The sequence below is a fragment of the Scylla paramamosain genome, chromosome 38 (genome assembly GCF_035594125.1).
Source record: "Scylla paramamosain isolate STU-SP2022 chromosome 38, ASM3559412v1, whole genome shotgun sequence".
Lineage (NCBI taxonomy): Eukaryota > Metazoa > Arthropoda > Malacostraca > Decapoda > Portunidae > Scylla > Scylla paramamosain.
The window spans coordinates 13,701,235-13,718,452 of NC_087188.1; the positions used below are offsets into that span (position 1 = coordinate 13,701,235).

At 44.2% G+C, this 17,218-nt stretch overlaps 1 protein-coding gene across 2 annotated transcripts in view; it reads left to right on the forward strand.

The window, feature by feature from the left end:
* LOC135091832 (basement membrane-specific heparan sulfate proteoglycan core protein-like) overlaps positions 1 to 16,325 on the forward strand; it is a 31,926-nt gene extending 15,601 nt beyond the window's left edge. Inside the window, exons 2-8 of one of the 2 annotated variants that reach the window (XM_063989834.1) lie at positions 4,011 to 4,088; positions 6,930 to 7,414; positions 9,789 to 9,865; positions 10,063 to 10,208; positions 11,494 to 11,671; positions 15,069 to 15,205; positions 16,042 to 16,325. In XM_063989834.1, the coding sequence (XP_063845904.1) occupies positions 4,040 to 4,088; positions 6,930 to 7,414; positions 9,789 to 9,865; positions 10,063 to 10,208; positions 11,494 to 11,671; positions 15,069 to 15,205; positions 16,042 to 16,184 (1,215 nt within the window). In that variant the 5' untranslated portion in view covers positions 4,011 to 4,039 and the 3' untranslated portion in view covers positions 16,185 to 16,325. The remainder of the gene's footprint in view (positions 1 to 4,010; positions 4,089 to 6,929; positions 7,415 to 9,788; positions 9,866 to 10,062; positions 10,209 to 11,493; positions 11,672 to 15,068; positions 15,206 to 16,041) is intronic. The other variant, XM_063989835.1, reaches the window with a different exon arrangement.
* Positions 16,326 to 17,218: the final 893 nt, after the last annotated feature.

A 17,218-nucleotide genomic window follows, 5' to 3' on the forward strand; every position in this document is an offset into this window, starting at 1 on the left:
CCCACCCATTCCATCTCTCCACTCACTACATCCACTGGGTCTCTCCTACATTATCGCCTCTGCTCTAACTTCGACGTCTAGGAAATTGAGAGCTATATTTAGAAATCCCATTTGTAAAAGACAGTAGATTTTGAGACTGACTGGACAAGAGGAAGGAGGAGGAGGAGGAGGAGGAGGAGGAGGAGGAGGAGGACAGGGAGGGTTAGATGATAAGGGGAAAGGTGAAAGGGGAAACAGAAGGGGAAGAAAGGGAAGAGAAGGGGAAGAGATGGAAGATGAGAGGGGAAAGAAAGAGAGAGGATAATGAGAGGTGAAGTGGAAGGGAGGGAGGTAAAAAATGCTTGGAAATGGGAGAGAGGGAAAGAGGGGAATGCAGAAGGGTGTCAACGGCACGAAAGGAGGTGGAAGAGGAGGAGAAAGAGGAGGAATGGGATGAAGAAGGAAAGAATAGCAAGAAAAAAGATAACGAGGACAACGACACACACACACACACACACACACACACACACACACACACACACACACACACACACACACACACACACACACACACACACACATTACAATTACTGAACATCAATATAGCAACAAAAATTCACACACATACCCCCACACCCCACCCCCACCCCCCCCCTCAATAAAATAAACACACAATAACCTCCAATAAAGACTGAGAGAGAGAGAGAGAGAGAGCAAGTCAGTTCACTAATTACAAGTAACATTCTTTTCCTCTATTATCGACACTTATTGGAGACAGCCCCCTTGCTACCCACCCAGCCCCCAGCCACCCAGACATCAGGTGCCCAGGGAAGCGTGGCGAGGCTAACGACACGAGTGGAATAGAAAAAGTGGATGAGATGAAAGTGGATGAAATATATAGATGGTGAAACTTTGATTTGCTAGATGTTATTGGATGTTGTGTTGTTCTTGTACCTTTCTGTTCTGCTTTGAGATCTCCGTAAGATAGGGGAGTGGTGGTGGTGGTGGTGGTGGTGATGGTGGTAGTAGTAGTAGTAGTAGTAGTAGTAGTAGTAGTAGTAGTAGTAGTAGTAGTAGTAGTAGTAGTAGTAGTAGTAGTAGTAGTAGTAGTAGTAGTAGTAGTAAGAGAGAGAGAGAGAGAGAGAGAGAGGTGGATTCTACAAACATAATACATAAAGCAAACAAAAAAAAATGACATTACCAGAGAGAGAGAGAGAGAGAGAGAGAGAGAGAGAGAGAGAGAGAGAGAGAGAGGGCGTTTGTTCCCAGCATATATCATGGAGCACCTCAAAGGCATTTCAAGGAGCAGTTCTCCCAAACTTCTCTGACTTTTATTTCCATTCAAACTTCATGCATAGTTAGTTTCTCTCTCTCTCTCTCTCTCTCTCTCTCTCTCTCTCTCTCTCTCTCTCTCTCTCTCTCTCTCTCTCTCTCTCTCATTCATTTTTCAAGGTTTTTATTTCTATGGTTTGATAACATTCCAGACAGACAGAGAGAGAGAGAGAGAGAGAGAGAGAGAGAGAGAGAGAGAGAGAGAGAGAGAGAGAGAGAGAGAGAGAGAGAGAGAGAGAGAGAGAGAGAGAGAGAGAGAGAGAGAGAGAGAATACAAATAGGAAACAGATCAGGGAGAATAGCACAGAAAATTAGAGAACCAGAAAGAGAGAGAGAGAGAGAGAGAGAGAGAGAGAGAGAGAGAGAGAGAGAGAGAGAGACAGAGAGAGTGAGCGAGGCAGGGAATGTGATATGAAGGAGAGAGACAGATATCACGGTGAGGCAGAGAGAGGGAGAGAGAGAGAGTGACAGCTTACATGATAGAGTCCATGAGAGAGAGAGAGAGAGAGAGAGAGAGAGAGAGAGAGAGAGAGAGAGAGAGAGAGAGAGAGAGAGAGAGAGAGAGAGAGAGAGAGAGAGAGAATATCTGCATATACTGACCTAAACAGATAAATCAAAACAAAGCAGACAAGAGGAGAAGGAAAAGGAGAAGGAAAACAAGAGGAAAACAAGAGACAGTAAACAAGACAATATTAAGTAACAAGAGAACAAACAACACAGAACACAAACAAAGAGAGAGAGATCTTAGTACAGACAGGAGTAGAAGGGAAGACAGAGAATTGAGGCGATACAAGACCACAAGAACAGAGAGCCAGAGAGAGGGAGAGGGAGAGAGGGAGAGAGAGAGAGGGAGAGATGAAACAAGGCAAGGTTACAAGGTCATTCAATACAAGGTTCCATAACAGCCTATTTGTCTTTCAGCAGCAGGAAGACCTATGCTATTAAGTGCCATGTAGATGAGGTGCCTGCGTTGTGTTCCTCCCTCGCCCCCATCAGTGCCTCTCTTCCTATGTCACCACGTTATGAAGTCTATCTCTTTATTCTTGTGCGTCTATGTGTGTGTTACGTCGTTTTTTTCATTTATCTGTTTATTCTCCCTCCCTCGCCTTTCCTTGCCTCACTCAATGCTACCGTGTTCTGGATTTTATTCTCGTATCTCTATGTGTGTTTGGTAAGTGAGAAATCCGGCATCCCTGAGAATACCTAGGCATTTTTTACTCGTACATTCCTTTCCTCTGTTTCTCTGTTTATTTTCGTGTCTATGTGTTACCAGTAAAGTAGAATATTTGTACTGTATAGACAGACAATATATGTAATGTGTAGATAGACAATATATGTACTCTATAGACAGACAATACAATAATGTACTCTTTAGAAAGTGTGTAAAATACCATTATAATAAAGATAGAGAAATAAAAACATACTGCTAATTAAACAATGCAGGTAATGTTGTAACCTTCACTATGACAAGGATGTAGAATAGCATCTTCCCAAAATAGCATAATTTCTACACATATTCCAGGGGTTCTGTACATTAGCAGTTTCTTCTGGGCAGTTTGTGGAAGGATACTGAAATAAACAAGATACCGATTTCGTTTTACGTGTTGCTACAGTTCAGGTTTTCATTCCTGAGTATGGTAGACTTGTTGATGCTGGCAATATTTACCAGTCATTATTGGTGCCCTGAGTCCTTTACATGGTGTCCTGAGTCCTTTACATGGTGTCCTGAGTCTTTGGCGAAGTTCAGGGGAGACTTGCATTAGAAAATCTTGGCATTCTGTTGGTTTTTCAGGTAGTGTTTATTGTCAGGGTGAAATATGTTTAGTGAATGCTTTGCCAAATACTGACAAACATTCCTCAGATTCTCACTTTGCTGGTAACATGTATACTAATTCTCTCTCTCTCTCTCTCTCTCTCTCTCTCTCTCTCTCTCTCTCTCTCTCTCTCTCTCTCTCTCTCTCTCTCTCTCTCTCTCTCTCTCTCTCTCTCTCTCTCTCTGCCGTGTCCTCATTCTGCTCTTCCCCTTTCTCGTTTACGTGTAGTTTTTATCTCATTCCATTCTCTCTCTCTCTCTCTCTCTCTCTCTCTCTCTCTCTCTCTCTCTCTCTCTCTCTCTCTCTCTCTCTCTCTCTCTGTCGCCTACTTCAGTCCACTTCTCTCTTTTTTTTGTTGTTTTCCATCTTTCCCCTCCATCTGCTCACGTCTCCTCCATCCCTTCATCTCCTTTAGTGGACATTTTTCTTCCCTTTTAATAACTCAACATTTACATGCATCACTGGCACGCGTTAAAAATTATGCAAGGTTCCAGTATTTTTTCTTTTTTTTTTTCCCTATTTCTCTCTTCTTCCCCTTCCTTCATCACGTGATGCAAATGATATTTATGTTAGTGCTGTGTGTGGTGCTTCGTCGGGTACATGGATGGCACGAGCAGCACACACAGGAACAGAACAGAGGCTTAACACGTCACAGAACTGAATGGAAGGCACAGAGGACGTTCTCACAGGGCAGGGAAGCTGGGAATTGCATGCGAGTCTCCAGTACATTTCAGTAAAATCAAGAACTACACTACGAGTATTCTGTCTGTCTCTGATCCGGTCTCTAGTCTCGCTGCACTTACTCTCATATGTCACGTTTCTCACTCACTCCTACGCCTCTTCAGTGTTCTTCCCTTGATTAAACCACATTCATCTGTCTTCCAGCGCATGTTTGAGTGCCTCCCCCCAGCGACATGGTGACGGTGGCAGTGTTCATGGCGATAGCAACTCTGGCTGCCTGCGGTAAGTGGCCTCTCTGTATCCCAGCATCCCTCAGCCTCACCCCAAACCCTCACTTCTCTCCCTCCCCCCCTCTCTCTCTCTCTCTCTCTCTCTCTCTCTGTCCCCCGCGGTGGAGTAAACTACCAATGCCTGTTCATGCCTCACTCGATTCCCGCGCGGTAACCCGATGCCCCTCCACCTGCGGGTAATGGTGTTCAGACAGACAGACAGACAAACTGACAGAGAGAGAGAGAGAGAGAGAGAGAGAGAGAGAGAGAGAGAGAGAGAGTCACTTTCAATACATTATACACCAAAATTTCAACCCAAGAATTTAAAAAAAGCTGAAATACACACATACATACACCTTCCCTCCTCCCTTCCCTCCTACCCTCCACACATATCAGTACCCTCCTTTTCCTCCTTCCCTCCCTTCCTTACTACCCTCTGCATACACGTCCTCCTCTCCCCTCTCGATCTCTCCTTTCCTATCCCTCCTACCCTCCACACACACATCTGTATCCTCATTTTCCTCCTTCCCTCCCTCCCTCCATCCATCCATCCCTCCCCACTACCTTCCACATACACACCCTCCTGTCCTCCTTGCCTCCCCCTCTCCCTCCCTCCACACCGGTGATCAGAACCCGGTAAATTCCATGCAAATACTCAAGCAAGGTTACATTTTTGCCTCTCCTCTTTGTATTCAGACGTTCTCCGCGGGGAAAGTCTCTGGAACTTGGCTCATATCTTACCCCAGGGAGGAGGAAGTCGTGTTCCTCTATGCCCCGTCTCTCCGGCAGTGTGTCATGTGTTCCCTCCTCCCCCTCCTCCCCTCCTCCAGCTTGTGCCTGCCTTCCATCAAGCCTTGTCTGCCTCGTGTTCTCTTCTTCACTCGCTGGTCGCTACGCCTGCTCGTCCTTTCCTTGCCGCCTTTCCAGGTTGAGCAGTAAATAAAATTGGCTTACGCAAGTTTAGGTTAAGAATAATACTTAGGTTGAGTTTAAAAAGGACTGGATGGATTCCTAGTAAATGTTTTCACTGTTTGTGCTGAAATGTTTGGCTTAAACCACGTATATTGTGAATAAAATAATATGCAACTTGACATTTTTTCATCTAATACAAGCAGAGATGATAAAAGAAAACAAAAAAAAAAGGAAAGATGTGACTTGATTTTTGTTAAAGCTTTTCATTGTCTCATATGAAATACTGTCACTGGGAACATAAGACCATAAGAAAACAAGGAAAGCTTCAGGAAACCATGAGGCCTACACGCGGCAGTCCCTCTATAAAAACAAGCCTACCTACTTACTCTTCTTTGCATTATTACTTCAGTCTGTCATTCTGATTAGTTCATTGCCTTGACTTTCTTTAAGGTTGACAATGTTCTCTCTCTCTCTCTCTCTCTCTCTCTCTCTCTCTCTCTCTCTCTCTCTCTCTCTCTCTCTCTCTCTCTCTCTCTCTCTCTCTCTCTCTCTCTCTCTCTCTCTCTCTCTAGTTCCCCTGAGTTACGTTTTGTTTCTCACCCCAGTTTCAGCTCATTACCCCTTGCTCTCTTATCTAAGGGTGACTATTCCCCCCTCTCTCTCTCTCTCTCTCTCTCTCTCTCTCTCTCTCTCTCTCTCTCTCTCTCTCTCTCTCTCTCTCTCTCTCTCTCTCTCTCTTGCCCCCTTGTCTCTGTCAGTAATACGATCGTAAATGTTTCAGTGGTGTCTTGTCGCGTGTAATTTTAACATGTTCTACTGGAAGCTGCCACGGGTTCTAAAAAGTGCTTTCTTTATTCTAGTAATAATTCAACAGGTACCAGAAATATTAGTTTCCAGGGGTGTTTCTGTGACTGTAGTGAGAGTTTAGTAAATATTGAGCACCAGAGGAAGAACACGAATCATCATCTTCGCGTCATTTCGAAACTGTTAGTGAGGAATGATGCTAATATCACGGGAATGACTCAAGATTTTGTGGTTATTAATAGATAAGGTTCTAGAAGATTGGGGAGTTTGCAAGGGTGATGGCATGACTGTAGTGAAAGTTTAGCAAGTGTTTAGCATCATCAGTAGGAAAAACACTCGTGAAAATATACTCATCTCTGTGGCCATTGAAAAAAGTGCAATTGAAAAAATGAATCTGAGAATAGGAACGCTTTAAATATTGTTCCTTTCTCCAGTTACAATGCATTATTTCCTCAGTGATATAAGGACACCAATATTTCTCTTTAAAATCCTCTTGGCTACTCACCTCTGTGGCCAATGAAAAAAGTACAATTAAGAAAACAAATCCGAGAATAGGAACGCTTTAAATATTGTTCCTTTCTCCAGTTACAATACATTTTTTCCTCGGTGATATAAGGGCGACAATATTTCTCTTTACAATCCTCGTTTAAACACCCATTTCACGAGCCTGACAGGTGTTCTAATTACCTTTGCTGGCAGGTGTGTGTAATTTTGTGCCTTCACGGAGCACAAGGCCATTTAGTATAGCACCCAATTATGTAAACAAGCTTGCAGGTAAAGATATTTTGTTTAGTTTGTTTAAGCTGAATTAAATGCATAGAGGTGAAGTGATCAGCAGAGAGAATTGTGTTGATATACTAAGCGTGTTTCTACCTCAAGGACGCCCTCACTTCCAACCTGCCTTGCTCTCCCTGCCTCTACTCTTTCCTCTCACCCTTATCCGCGTTCCTCCCTCCACCTCTACTCTGTCCCTTTAATCTTTCCCGTCATTTCCATCTCCTTTCCTTCCTTCCCTCTTCACTGCGTCTCTCTACTCTCCCTCATATTTACCTTCCCTCACTTTTTTTTACATTCCTCTCTTAAGTGCACAAGAACAAGACAAAAGATCTAGACTACCATCTTGTTTTTTTATCCCCAGCAGACATGGAAGAGACCCAGCCCAGTGGGACGCCGCGCCTTCCCGTCCTTGCCTTACCCCCACACACTTTCTTCTCACCGACGCTGCCCACTCCCACCGTGCTAAGTAAAAACTGGACTCCCTCGTCACAACTTACAGCTTCCTCTACGGCCTCTTCCCTCGCCCGATTATTGCTCTCCAAGCCTCCACATCTCCCAGCTGGTAATATTTTTTCACACCCCTCCTCCTACACCACCACCTCCTTCTCCTCCTCCTCGTCCTCCTCGTCTCCTCCCCTCAGTACCTCAAGTCCCACCTCCTCAGTCTTCTCAGAGGTGGAAAAAGCTACAGTTATTTCCGTCACTGAGTCTCAAGGGGAAGACAACACCACCTTCCTGCTGCAGCCTCCACATCCCTACCTGGCCCACACCTCCGCCTCCATCAGGGTCCATCTAGGCGCCACAGCGAAACTCGACTGTGTTGTGCACGATTCCGCTAACGAGGCGGTAAGTAATTATGCTTCTATCGTTATTTTTTTTTTCATTTATATTCCTTTTTTTTTATAATGCTCTCTCTGTCTCTTTCTCCCTCTCTCTCTCTCTCTCTCTCTCTCTCTCTCTCTCTCTCTCTCTCTCTCTCTCTCTCTCTCTCTCTCTCTCTCTCTCTCTCTCTCTAGGAGTGAGGGAAGAAGGGATCTGAAGGCGCGGCGTAAATAGCCAAGGAAACCCTGCAAGCATCGCTCTGAAGCAACGCCGATACCCGAAAGGAAGCTCTGAATGGAATAGATTGCCAGGCGGCGTGTGCTGGCAGGAGGCCGAGGAGGAGGAGGAGGAGGAGGAGGAGGCGGAAGTGGTGGTGGTGTAAGTGGTGGAAGACGAAAATAAACAAGAACAACAACAACAACAATAACAGGAAGCAGAACAAGAACAAGAACAAGAAGAAAAGAAAAATGAGAAGGAAAAAGAAAAAGTAAAAGATGCGGAGGAGGAAAAAGAAGAAGAAGAAGAAGAAGAAGAAGAAGAAGAAGAAGAAGAAGAAGAAGAAGAAGAAGAAGAAGAAGAAGAAGAAGAAGAAGAAGAAGAAGGAGGAGGAGGAAGAGTAGGAGGAGGAGGAGGAGAAGGCGGTTAAGTTACATGAAGAAGAAGAAGAAGAAGAAGAAGAAGAAGAAGAAGAAGAAGGAAGAGGAGGAGGATGAGACTGAAGACCCACGAAGCAAGCGAGCATCTGAACATGGTATCATAAGAAAGAAAACGAGAGGAAATAGTGCAATGGGTCACTACTACAAAGCGGCGCTGATGAGATGAGCTCCAGCGCTTTCTGAACCTAAGGACGGCTGGATTAGCGCGCCAAACGGTGATTCGCCCAAAGGAGGTCACGCAAATCAAGTCTATCACGAGGAGGCAGCCACGAGGGGGGGAATATTGCACGGGCGTCATGGGGAGAGATCACCGCAAGCGCCTCTTTCAGTTTTCCTTGTAGAATCTTAGCGGAAACCAGAACACGTGAAGTAAGAAAAATAACGAATGATTGAGGGAAAAAGTGATGAATATGAGGGTGTTGTCAGATTTTATTTCCCTCAGTTTTCCTTCAGGTGTCTTTGCGGAAACCGGAACACGTGAAGTAAGAAAAATAAGTGGAACAACCTCGCTTCTCTTTCCTTAACGAACGATGGAGAAGTGGAGGAACAATACAAACAAGAGATGCGTCTGATTGTTTCCTTCATCCTCCTTCAAGTGTCTGCGGAAACCAGAACATGTGAAGTAAATGAACTAAGAGGGCCAAGTTACACAACATCTCTTCGTGGAGAAATAAAAGGATATTAAATTTTATAAGAGAACAAGAGTTAAGTTAAACAGGTTCGCTTCTCCTTCCTGAACGAACGATAGAGAATACAACAACAACAACAACAACAACAACAACAACAGCAGCAGCAGCAGCAGCATTACGGCACACAAACACACACAAAGGCAGGGAGAGAAGGAGAGGTTGGTAGGAGACACGTATACGTACCAACACGCACCATCAGTCACCATTCAGAGGACGGTGGCCACTGCCTTCCGCCTGACTGACCCCACACCAACTCCCTGCCAAAGTTACTCCCGCCTCCAGGACAGGGAATGGAGCCCACGTGACGTACTTTCCCCTGCGCCAACCCCTCGAACGCTAGCAGAGGTAATGGCTGCGGACCGTAAGGAGGAGAAAACGAGACTACTGTTCTGAAAAGTATCGAATTTGCAACACTTCATGAGGTATGCGAGTCTTGCAGGCGGCGCGGCGTGGGGTGGCTGAGAGGCGGCGGGCGGCGGGGCTCAGGATGCATCAACTTGTATTGCCTCGTTACTTTCCTTTTGGCTGATGAAAGACACGTCAAGCGCCAATTATCAAGTACGCCGGAAGACCCACTCCTTTGCGGTCTCGTTCTCTCCAGAGTGGAATGACTTGGGTACGATCAGGACCCTGCGTCATGCCACTCCCCAATCAAGGTCTCCATCACGAGCTTCGTCAGTTCCTCCTCTTTCAACTACTTCCGTCAGGGGTCGTTAGGGAGCATCAGCCTTTCCCAGCTTTCAAACTCGCTCGGTCCTCTGCGCTTTCCTCAGCCACGCCCTTAACAAACACGTCCTTCTCTCAGGTCCTCCTTACGTAGATCAATTTCCAGGACCTCTCTTCCTACATACTCATTTCTTCTTCAGACATGCCCAGACATGGCCAATCCACCTCAGTCATGCGCATTACAAGCATTTCTTCCACTGCATCCACAAATCTTCCCTCAGATCTTCTTTCATGAAAATTTACCTTGTTATTTCTATCCTGACTGCTCTTGTGTGGTGTTGAGTGAATAGAGGTGTTAGGTGCACAATTAACAGGTGTTTTATTCAGGTGTCGTGGCTGCGGCGTGACAACGATCACCTGGAGCTGCTCACCTGGGCAGACAACACCTACACTAATGATGACAGGTGAGGCAGCAACACACCTTTGACACTTTAAACAACGTAAAACCGCAGAGGTAATTAGTTGGGTTTACGAGTGAGCGCATGTTTAGAGGTGGTGTTCAGGGCTTGTTGGTTCAGAGATTGTTAGTGTTCAGGGTTGGCCAAGTTCTTGTCAGGACTATTTAAGGGATGGTTCAGGGTGGTTCTTGTGTCTCTTCCAGGTTCTCCGTGGTACAGGAGGAGGGGGACGGGTGGCGGCTGTGGAGGCTTGAGATCCGCAGGGCACAGGAGCAGGACCAGGGAGATTACAGGTGCCAGGTCGCCACTCACCCCCCGCTGCTTCTAGATGCCTTCCTCACTGTGGATGGTAAGTGTTGTGTTGTGTTGTGTTGGGTTGTATTGGGTTGTGTTGGGTTGTGTTGGGTTATGTTGAGTTCCTTTTGTTGTGTTGTGTTTTGAGAGTCGAGTAGAGAAGTTAGTTGGATTTTTCAGTTAAAGATTTGTTTGTTTGTTTTTTCACTTCGGTTTTTGGGTTTTGAGTTGAGTTTTGGGTTACATTTTTGAGTTTCGGATTCATTTAATTAGTCCTTGTGAGATTTTTTTGAGTTCTAAGTTCTGTTGGGGTCAAGCAAGAGCACAGAACATATTAGGGTGAAAGAAAACGAGTGAATTAGAAGAGTTGGTCATGTCAGGGTGAAGGGAAGGTGCAGCTCGTGTTGAGGTGAAGGTTGCAGGTCCCGGTGGGTTTCTCTTTACGGGTGGGTGGAGTGAGTGGTGCCTCCGCCGCCTCAGGAATGTAAAGCACGCAGTTTATGTGATGGTGATGAATGAGTGGCTGGCGAAAACGAGGAGGCGGTGTTTGTATCGTTCATCTTGCTTTTATTGAACCATTTCTTGTTTTATGTGTGTGTGTGTATGTGTGTGTTTCTTTCTTTCTTGCATCCTTTCCTTCATTCCATTCTTCCTGTTCCTTTATTTATCTTCCTCAGTTCCCTCTTATTCAAAATTCACGTGCTTTTTTTTAATTCACCGCCCCTTTCTTTCCTCTTCTCTTTCTTCCTTTCGCTCATTTTCTTCATTCCGTTCTTTCATTGCCTTTTGTTTTGCTTCCTTGATTCGCTATTACTCAAAATTCACGTGTTTTCTTGATTCATGTTCTCTTGTGCTTTCTTCCCTTTCTTCTTTTTTTCCTCGTTTTCTTCTGGTTCGAGATTCACTTCCTTTATTCATACACGTTTCTTTGTATCCTCTTCTCTTTTTTTTCTATTCTCATTTTATTTATTCCTTTTTGTCTTGTTCCTTCATTTCACTCCTTTTAAATCGCCTGGCTAAAAACTTCCTTCATTAATTCCTTCCCACCCTTTTCCCTCTTCCCAAAAACTCCCTTTCGTCCTTCCCCTTCATCCCTTCCTCACTACTCAAAACTCCCTTCCTTTACCCACACCCTCCTTTGCCCCCCTTCCTGTTTTAACGTCATTTTTTCCTTCCTTTTCACTCGTCCTGGCCCTTCATCCCTTCCTTCACCGCTACTCAAGCTTCCCTTTAAATTCTCTTTTCTTCCCGTCCTGTTTACAGCCTTCACGCCACTGCCTAACCCAGCCACACACACACACACACACACGCACTCACACACTCACTATCTCTGTCCGCAGTTCCAATAGCGCGCGTGGTGGACGAGAGAGGTGACCAGGTGGAGGAGAAGCACTACAACAGCGGCAGTATGATTGAGCTCAAGTGTATCGTGAACCAGGTGCCCTTCCCCCACGGCCCCGTCACCTGGAGGAGGGGAGCCACAGTCCTCACCTTCAACACCTCCAGGGGCGGCATCAGGTGAGGACAAGCAGACTAGACACAGGTGGGCACTGGTAGACTAGACACGGGTCACCTTAATTACCAGGTAAGGACAGGTAGACTTGACAGGGACACGGGGTCACCTTAAGTCATCAACTGGGCACAGGGGCATAAAGTTATTATTAAACCATCAAATGAGTATAGGCACACGCGCCAACTTTAGCCCAGAAATCAAGGTAAACACAGGTAGGAACACGGGCTCAGGTGAAACAGGGCAATAAACTGTGATAAAATGGGACACAGCCCTTCTCAGGCCAAAAACCACGCGTAAAAAGGTAAATTAGACTAACATATCAGGTGAATACTAATGAATACAGGTAAAGGGACCCACCTCAAGCCCACAGGTGAGTGCAGGTGAGGAGAGACACACGATTAGGAGACAAAATAACAGTAACATCACGCGTTACATCACCTCACAGCATTAGGTAACAGCCAGGTGGTGTAACAGGAGAAATACGAGTAATACGTGGAATAAAACAAAACCTCACTTACAAAGCCATAAATTAAACAGGTATTTAATTACGACGTGTAATCAGAAGCAGGAAAGAGACAGGTGAGACAGGTTAAGACATCAGGTGGTATAAGAGGTGAAATAACACGCCAAATAACACACAATCACCTTTACGAAGTTATTTTTCAACCAGGAACTCAATTATGACAATCTACGTGTAATTAGAAGCAAGGCAGGTGAGACAGGTAAAGTTATCAGGTCATTACGCTTCAAGAGACCTTTATTGGATGATTCTCTAACCCTCTTTCCTTTATTCACGCGGCGCTCTTCCCTATGTCAACCCTGTGCTCGCCTCGTATGCCTTCTCTTGTTAATCTTACGCTGAACGGATGGGAAAAAATAAGAGCAGGTTAATTAGCCAGCCCGCTACACGTGACCCACCCGAAATATGACGCCAGTGAGATAAAAGAGCCCGTATTTGGAGAGAGAGAGAGAGAGAGAGAGAGAGAGAGAGAGAGAGAGAGAGAGAGAGAGAGAGAGAGAGAGAGAGAGAGAGAGAGAGAGAATGGATAATATTAAACATAGATAGATAGATAGATAGATATGCAGACAGACAGACAGACAGACAGATAAATAGATAGATAGATAGATATAGATATAGATAGATAAATACGTAAATAGTAAGGAATATTTAGAATTTAAGAAGGAAAGAAAGGGACACACACACACACACACACACACACACACACACACACACACAGGGCGATAGAGCAGTCCAGTCAGGAAATAATACATGACAGTGAAGGGAGAGAGTAAAAAATCCTTTAAACCCATGAACATTTTTTTGTTTTACCAGCAAAATGATATCGAACAAATAAGATCCTGAAAATAATCCCTTTCTCTTTTTTTTTGTGGGTGACTGAACGAAATGCAAACAGATGCGTGAGAACCTTATGGAAGACAAACCCGAAAAATAACGAGAAATGGATGAAAAGCGGAAAATTAAATCAATAAGCAACCCTGACTAAACTAAAATACGGTTGAAATTAAATAAAATGAGAGATGGTGGCGATTAAACAAGAGAGAGAGAGAGAGAGAGAGAGAGAGAGAGAGAGAGAGACGAGGAACCAGACCAGACCAGACCAGACCATACCAGACCAGACCACACCAAACCACACCCATGACACCAAAGTTACCCCTTCCTCCTCTAACAGCCCTCGTAACTACAACTACAACCACAGCTCAAACAGACGAAGCAGCGTAGAGTAAAGGTGATTATTAATATCGTAGTGTTGTTAACGAGCGGCTGCACAAAGACACTTGATTTAATGCTGGAATAACACGAATGATAACCGTGAAAGCCTTGTTAAGTTTTGGCTACTGTAATGTTCTGAATTGTTCCCTGACTGACTGACTGACTGACTGACTGCTCTTCATGTGTGTGTTTGTGTGTGTGTTTGTGTGTGTCTTCTCTTCATTCTCTCTCTCTCTCTCTTCCTTTCTGAAATAATAAATGTTTTTTTTTTTATCTATCTGTCTCTCTGTCTGTCAATGTTATTTGTTTATTTGTTTGTCTTTGTCTGTCTGTCTGTTTATCTATCTATGTATTTATCTATCTACGTATTTATCTATCTGTCTATTCATATATTCATTTGTTTATCTGTCAAATTATATACTTATCTGTGTGTGAGTGTGTATCTCTCTCTCTCTCTCTCTCTCTCTCTCTCTCTCTCTCTCTCTCTCTCTCTCTCTCTCTCTCTCTCTCTCTCTCTCTCTCTCTTGCAGGTGGTCACAAACATAAAAGAAATACGACACACAGGTAATTGTACAGGTAAATTTTCCATTACTTTATAAAGGTAACTCTCAATGTTTATTACCGAGTTTATTCTCTTGTAATGTTTATTCTTTATCAACTGACAGACAAGGAAAAAAAGATAATATTTTCAGTTTTTTTCTCTTTCCTTCATCAACACCACGAAAAAGAAAATGGGTAATATTGTTTTCCTCCTCTCTTTTTCCTTCCTTCATTATTTATCAAGCATTGGGGGTATCTTCTCCTTTTCCTCTTCATCCCTCCCCCTTTCCTTCATCACCGCAAGGGAAGAGAGGACAAAAAAAGGTGGGGGGGGATAAAAGTTAGCGTGTTTTTCCCTCTTCCCTCTTACCCCTTTCGTCAGAGTAAAAGGGGAGGAGGAAAGGACACAAAAGAATAACACTCTCCTCTTTTCCTCCTTTCATTCAACACAAGGGAGCGAGAAAACGGAAAATGTTTTATCTTTTTTTCCTCTTTCCCCTCGTCAGCGTGAAAAATTGACACAAAAAAATAAGGTTTCCTCTTCTTTTCCTCCTTTCCCTTTCATTTGCTAACACAAGGGAAAAGGAAACAGGGAAAAGATGTGAAGTTTTAGTCTCCTCTCATAAGAAACCCTTCGCCCTTCGTATCCTGGCCATTCTCCTCTCCACTAATTCAAATAAATCTATCTACAATATGGAATTAACACTGGACTGCTTAATCTGACCAGCGCCTACTACAACTTCAATATCACTTCAACCCTTTTACTAACCCTTTAACTGCTATTTGGTACTTTTCTTAATTGGTAATCACTCTGAGACATTTTTACTTAATCCACAGCCATCTCCAATCTTTATACCGGGTTGAAAAAGCAAAATGTACTGTTTTTAATCCCCCCTTCTTCCTTGTAGATGCTTACAAAGATTTCATGCATTACTTGTGGTGCTGTTAACTGTTTCGCATCGCAGTGAAAGGGTTAGTCGATCCTAATACCTAATTTGCTTTATCTCTGGTCTCCAAGCAGTGTTTTTTCCTCCTTTTTCCTCCTTTTTCCTCCATTCCCTCAACACAAACAGAGAAAATACTTGTTTCTTTAATATTTTTGCGACCGTTCCCCTCTTTCCCCTCGTCAGCGTGAAGGGACAACAGGACTGGGGCTTCGTGAGAAGTCGCCTGTACGTGGCCCGCGCCCAGCCCTCTGACTCCGGCCGCTATTCCTGCTGCTACACCAACACCACCTGTGACTCAGTGACCGTCCACGTGATAGCAGGTAGGTGTGTGTGTGTGTGTGTGTCTAGTCTATACAAACACAAGAACATCAGAAATAAGGTAAGCTGCAAGAAGTCTTCAGGCTTACACGTGGCACTCCCTGCTTGAAATATACCCACCTATTTCCACCTATCATCTTCACCCATTAACCCGTCTAATCTTCTCTTAAAGCTCCCTAATGTCTTAGCACTGACAACTTGATGACTGAGTCTGTTCCATTCATCAACCACCCTATTTGAGAACCAGTTTCTTCCTATCTCTTTTTTAAACTTAAATTTTTCAAGCTCTAATCCGTTATTTCTTGTTCTGTCCTAGTTACTGATCCTAATAATTTTGCTTACGTCTCCCTTGTTATAACCGTTATACCGCTTAAAAACCTCTATAATTACCCTTCGCTTGTCTTTCACTGCATCCATAAACGTCAGCTTACTCTCTCTCTTTCTTCCGCCGGATAAACTCACCACCAGCACCCTCATGCCTACATACTCCCGGTCTCTCCTCTAGATACGCCCACCTCAATCACACCATCACAAGCTTGTAAAGTGCATCATAAACCCTATCTCAGGTCCTCTTGATCGGAAGAAAGAGAGGAAGACCAACAGGTTTGTGATGCATTGAAAGGGGACCTGTAATGTGTGGGTGACTGAGGTGAGGTATGCCAGGAGAGAAGAGGCGCGTGTGGGCAGGAGGAAGAGAGGACGTGAGAAGGTTTAAGGGTACAATGAAAGACGAGCTAGTAATGGCGGAAAAGACTGACATTTCAGAGGGAGCTGATGCATTGTGCTGACCCAATCAACCTATCTATCTATCTATCTATCAATACCTTCCCTTCTGCAGGAGAGAACCCAGCGGCAATGCAACATGATACTACCCCGGAAGCCCCCCCGAGCAGCATATCCCCCAGCTCGTTCCCCCGCCACCTCCACCTACGGGTCGTTACCAGCCTCCTCACTTGTGTGTTCACCTGGAGAACCACGTGACACCTGAGTACCTTTGTCTGAACGTATCAATGTGCTCCTTTTGTTCCCAAGGTTTGTTTGCGTGGTGAAATAAATGAAGGAAAGTGTCATGTTTGTTATTGGTGGTGAAAATAGTGAGGGTCGTTGTTATTCTGTGCTGAGATGGGCGTGGTGCAGAGAGAGAGAGAGAGAGAGAGAGAGAGAGAGAGAATAGGGTTGTGTACGTGAAGAATCCCTAAGGAGCTAGTGAGAGATGGGATTCTCTCTCTCTCTCTCTCTCTCTCTCTCTCTCTCTCTCTCTCTCTCTCTCTCTCTCTCTCTCTCTTTGATGGTACATACATAATAACACCTGAAACACTTAATCGTATATTTTCGTTACCTTTCCTTTCCTTCGTAACCATAACAACAACAACAACAACAACAACAATAATAATAATAATAATAAGCCATGAAGAGGAGGAAAGACAGAGAGAGAGAGAGAGAGAGAGAGAGAGAGAGAGAGAGAGAGAGAAGAGGAAAGAAAACAATACCATGACATAAAACATAAAAATAAATAAAGGAAACAAAAAAAAAAGAGAGCATAGAAACACAAGGGCAAAAAAAGGAAGAACAAATGACACCGCTGGTCAGAGAAAGAGAAAAAAAAAAGAAAAAAAAAGAAGCGAAACAAAGGAATACTTAATAAAATACCTTAATTGGATGTGGCGACTGTAGTGGTGGTGGTGGTGGTGGTGGAGACCTTTGACGTGACACACACACACACGCACACACACACACACACGCTGAATACTGTCCACGAATATACATATGTGCGTGCGTGTGTGTGTGTGTGTGTATGGACTTGCTCGCACAGAAACGCACACACGTACACGTAATACTGCCTTGTACGTGAAGGAACCTGCCAAAAAAAAATAAGATAAGTAATAAATAAGTCTTATCTTTTCTTATATCATATTTAACAAGCTTCCATTACCCCCTCCCCCTCCCCCTCCTCTTAAAAGCCTTCTCCATTTAATTACCACTTCAAGACTTTCATTATTATTACACGCTCTGAA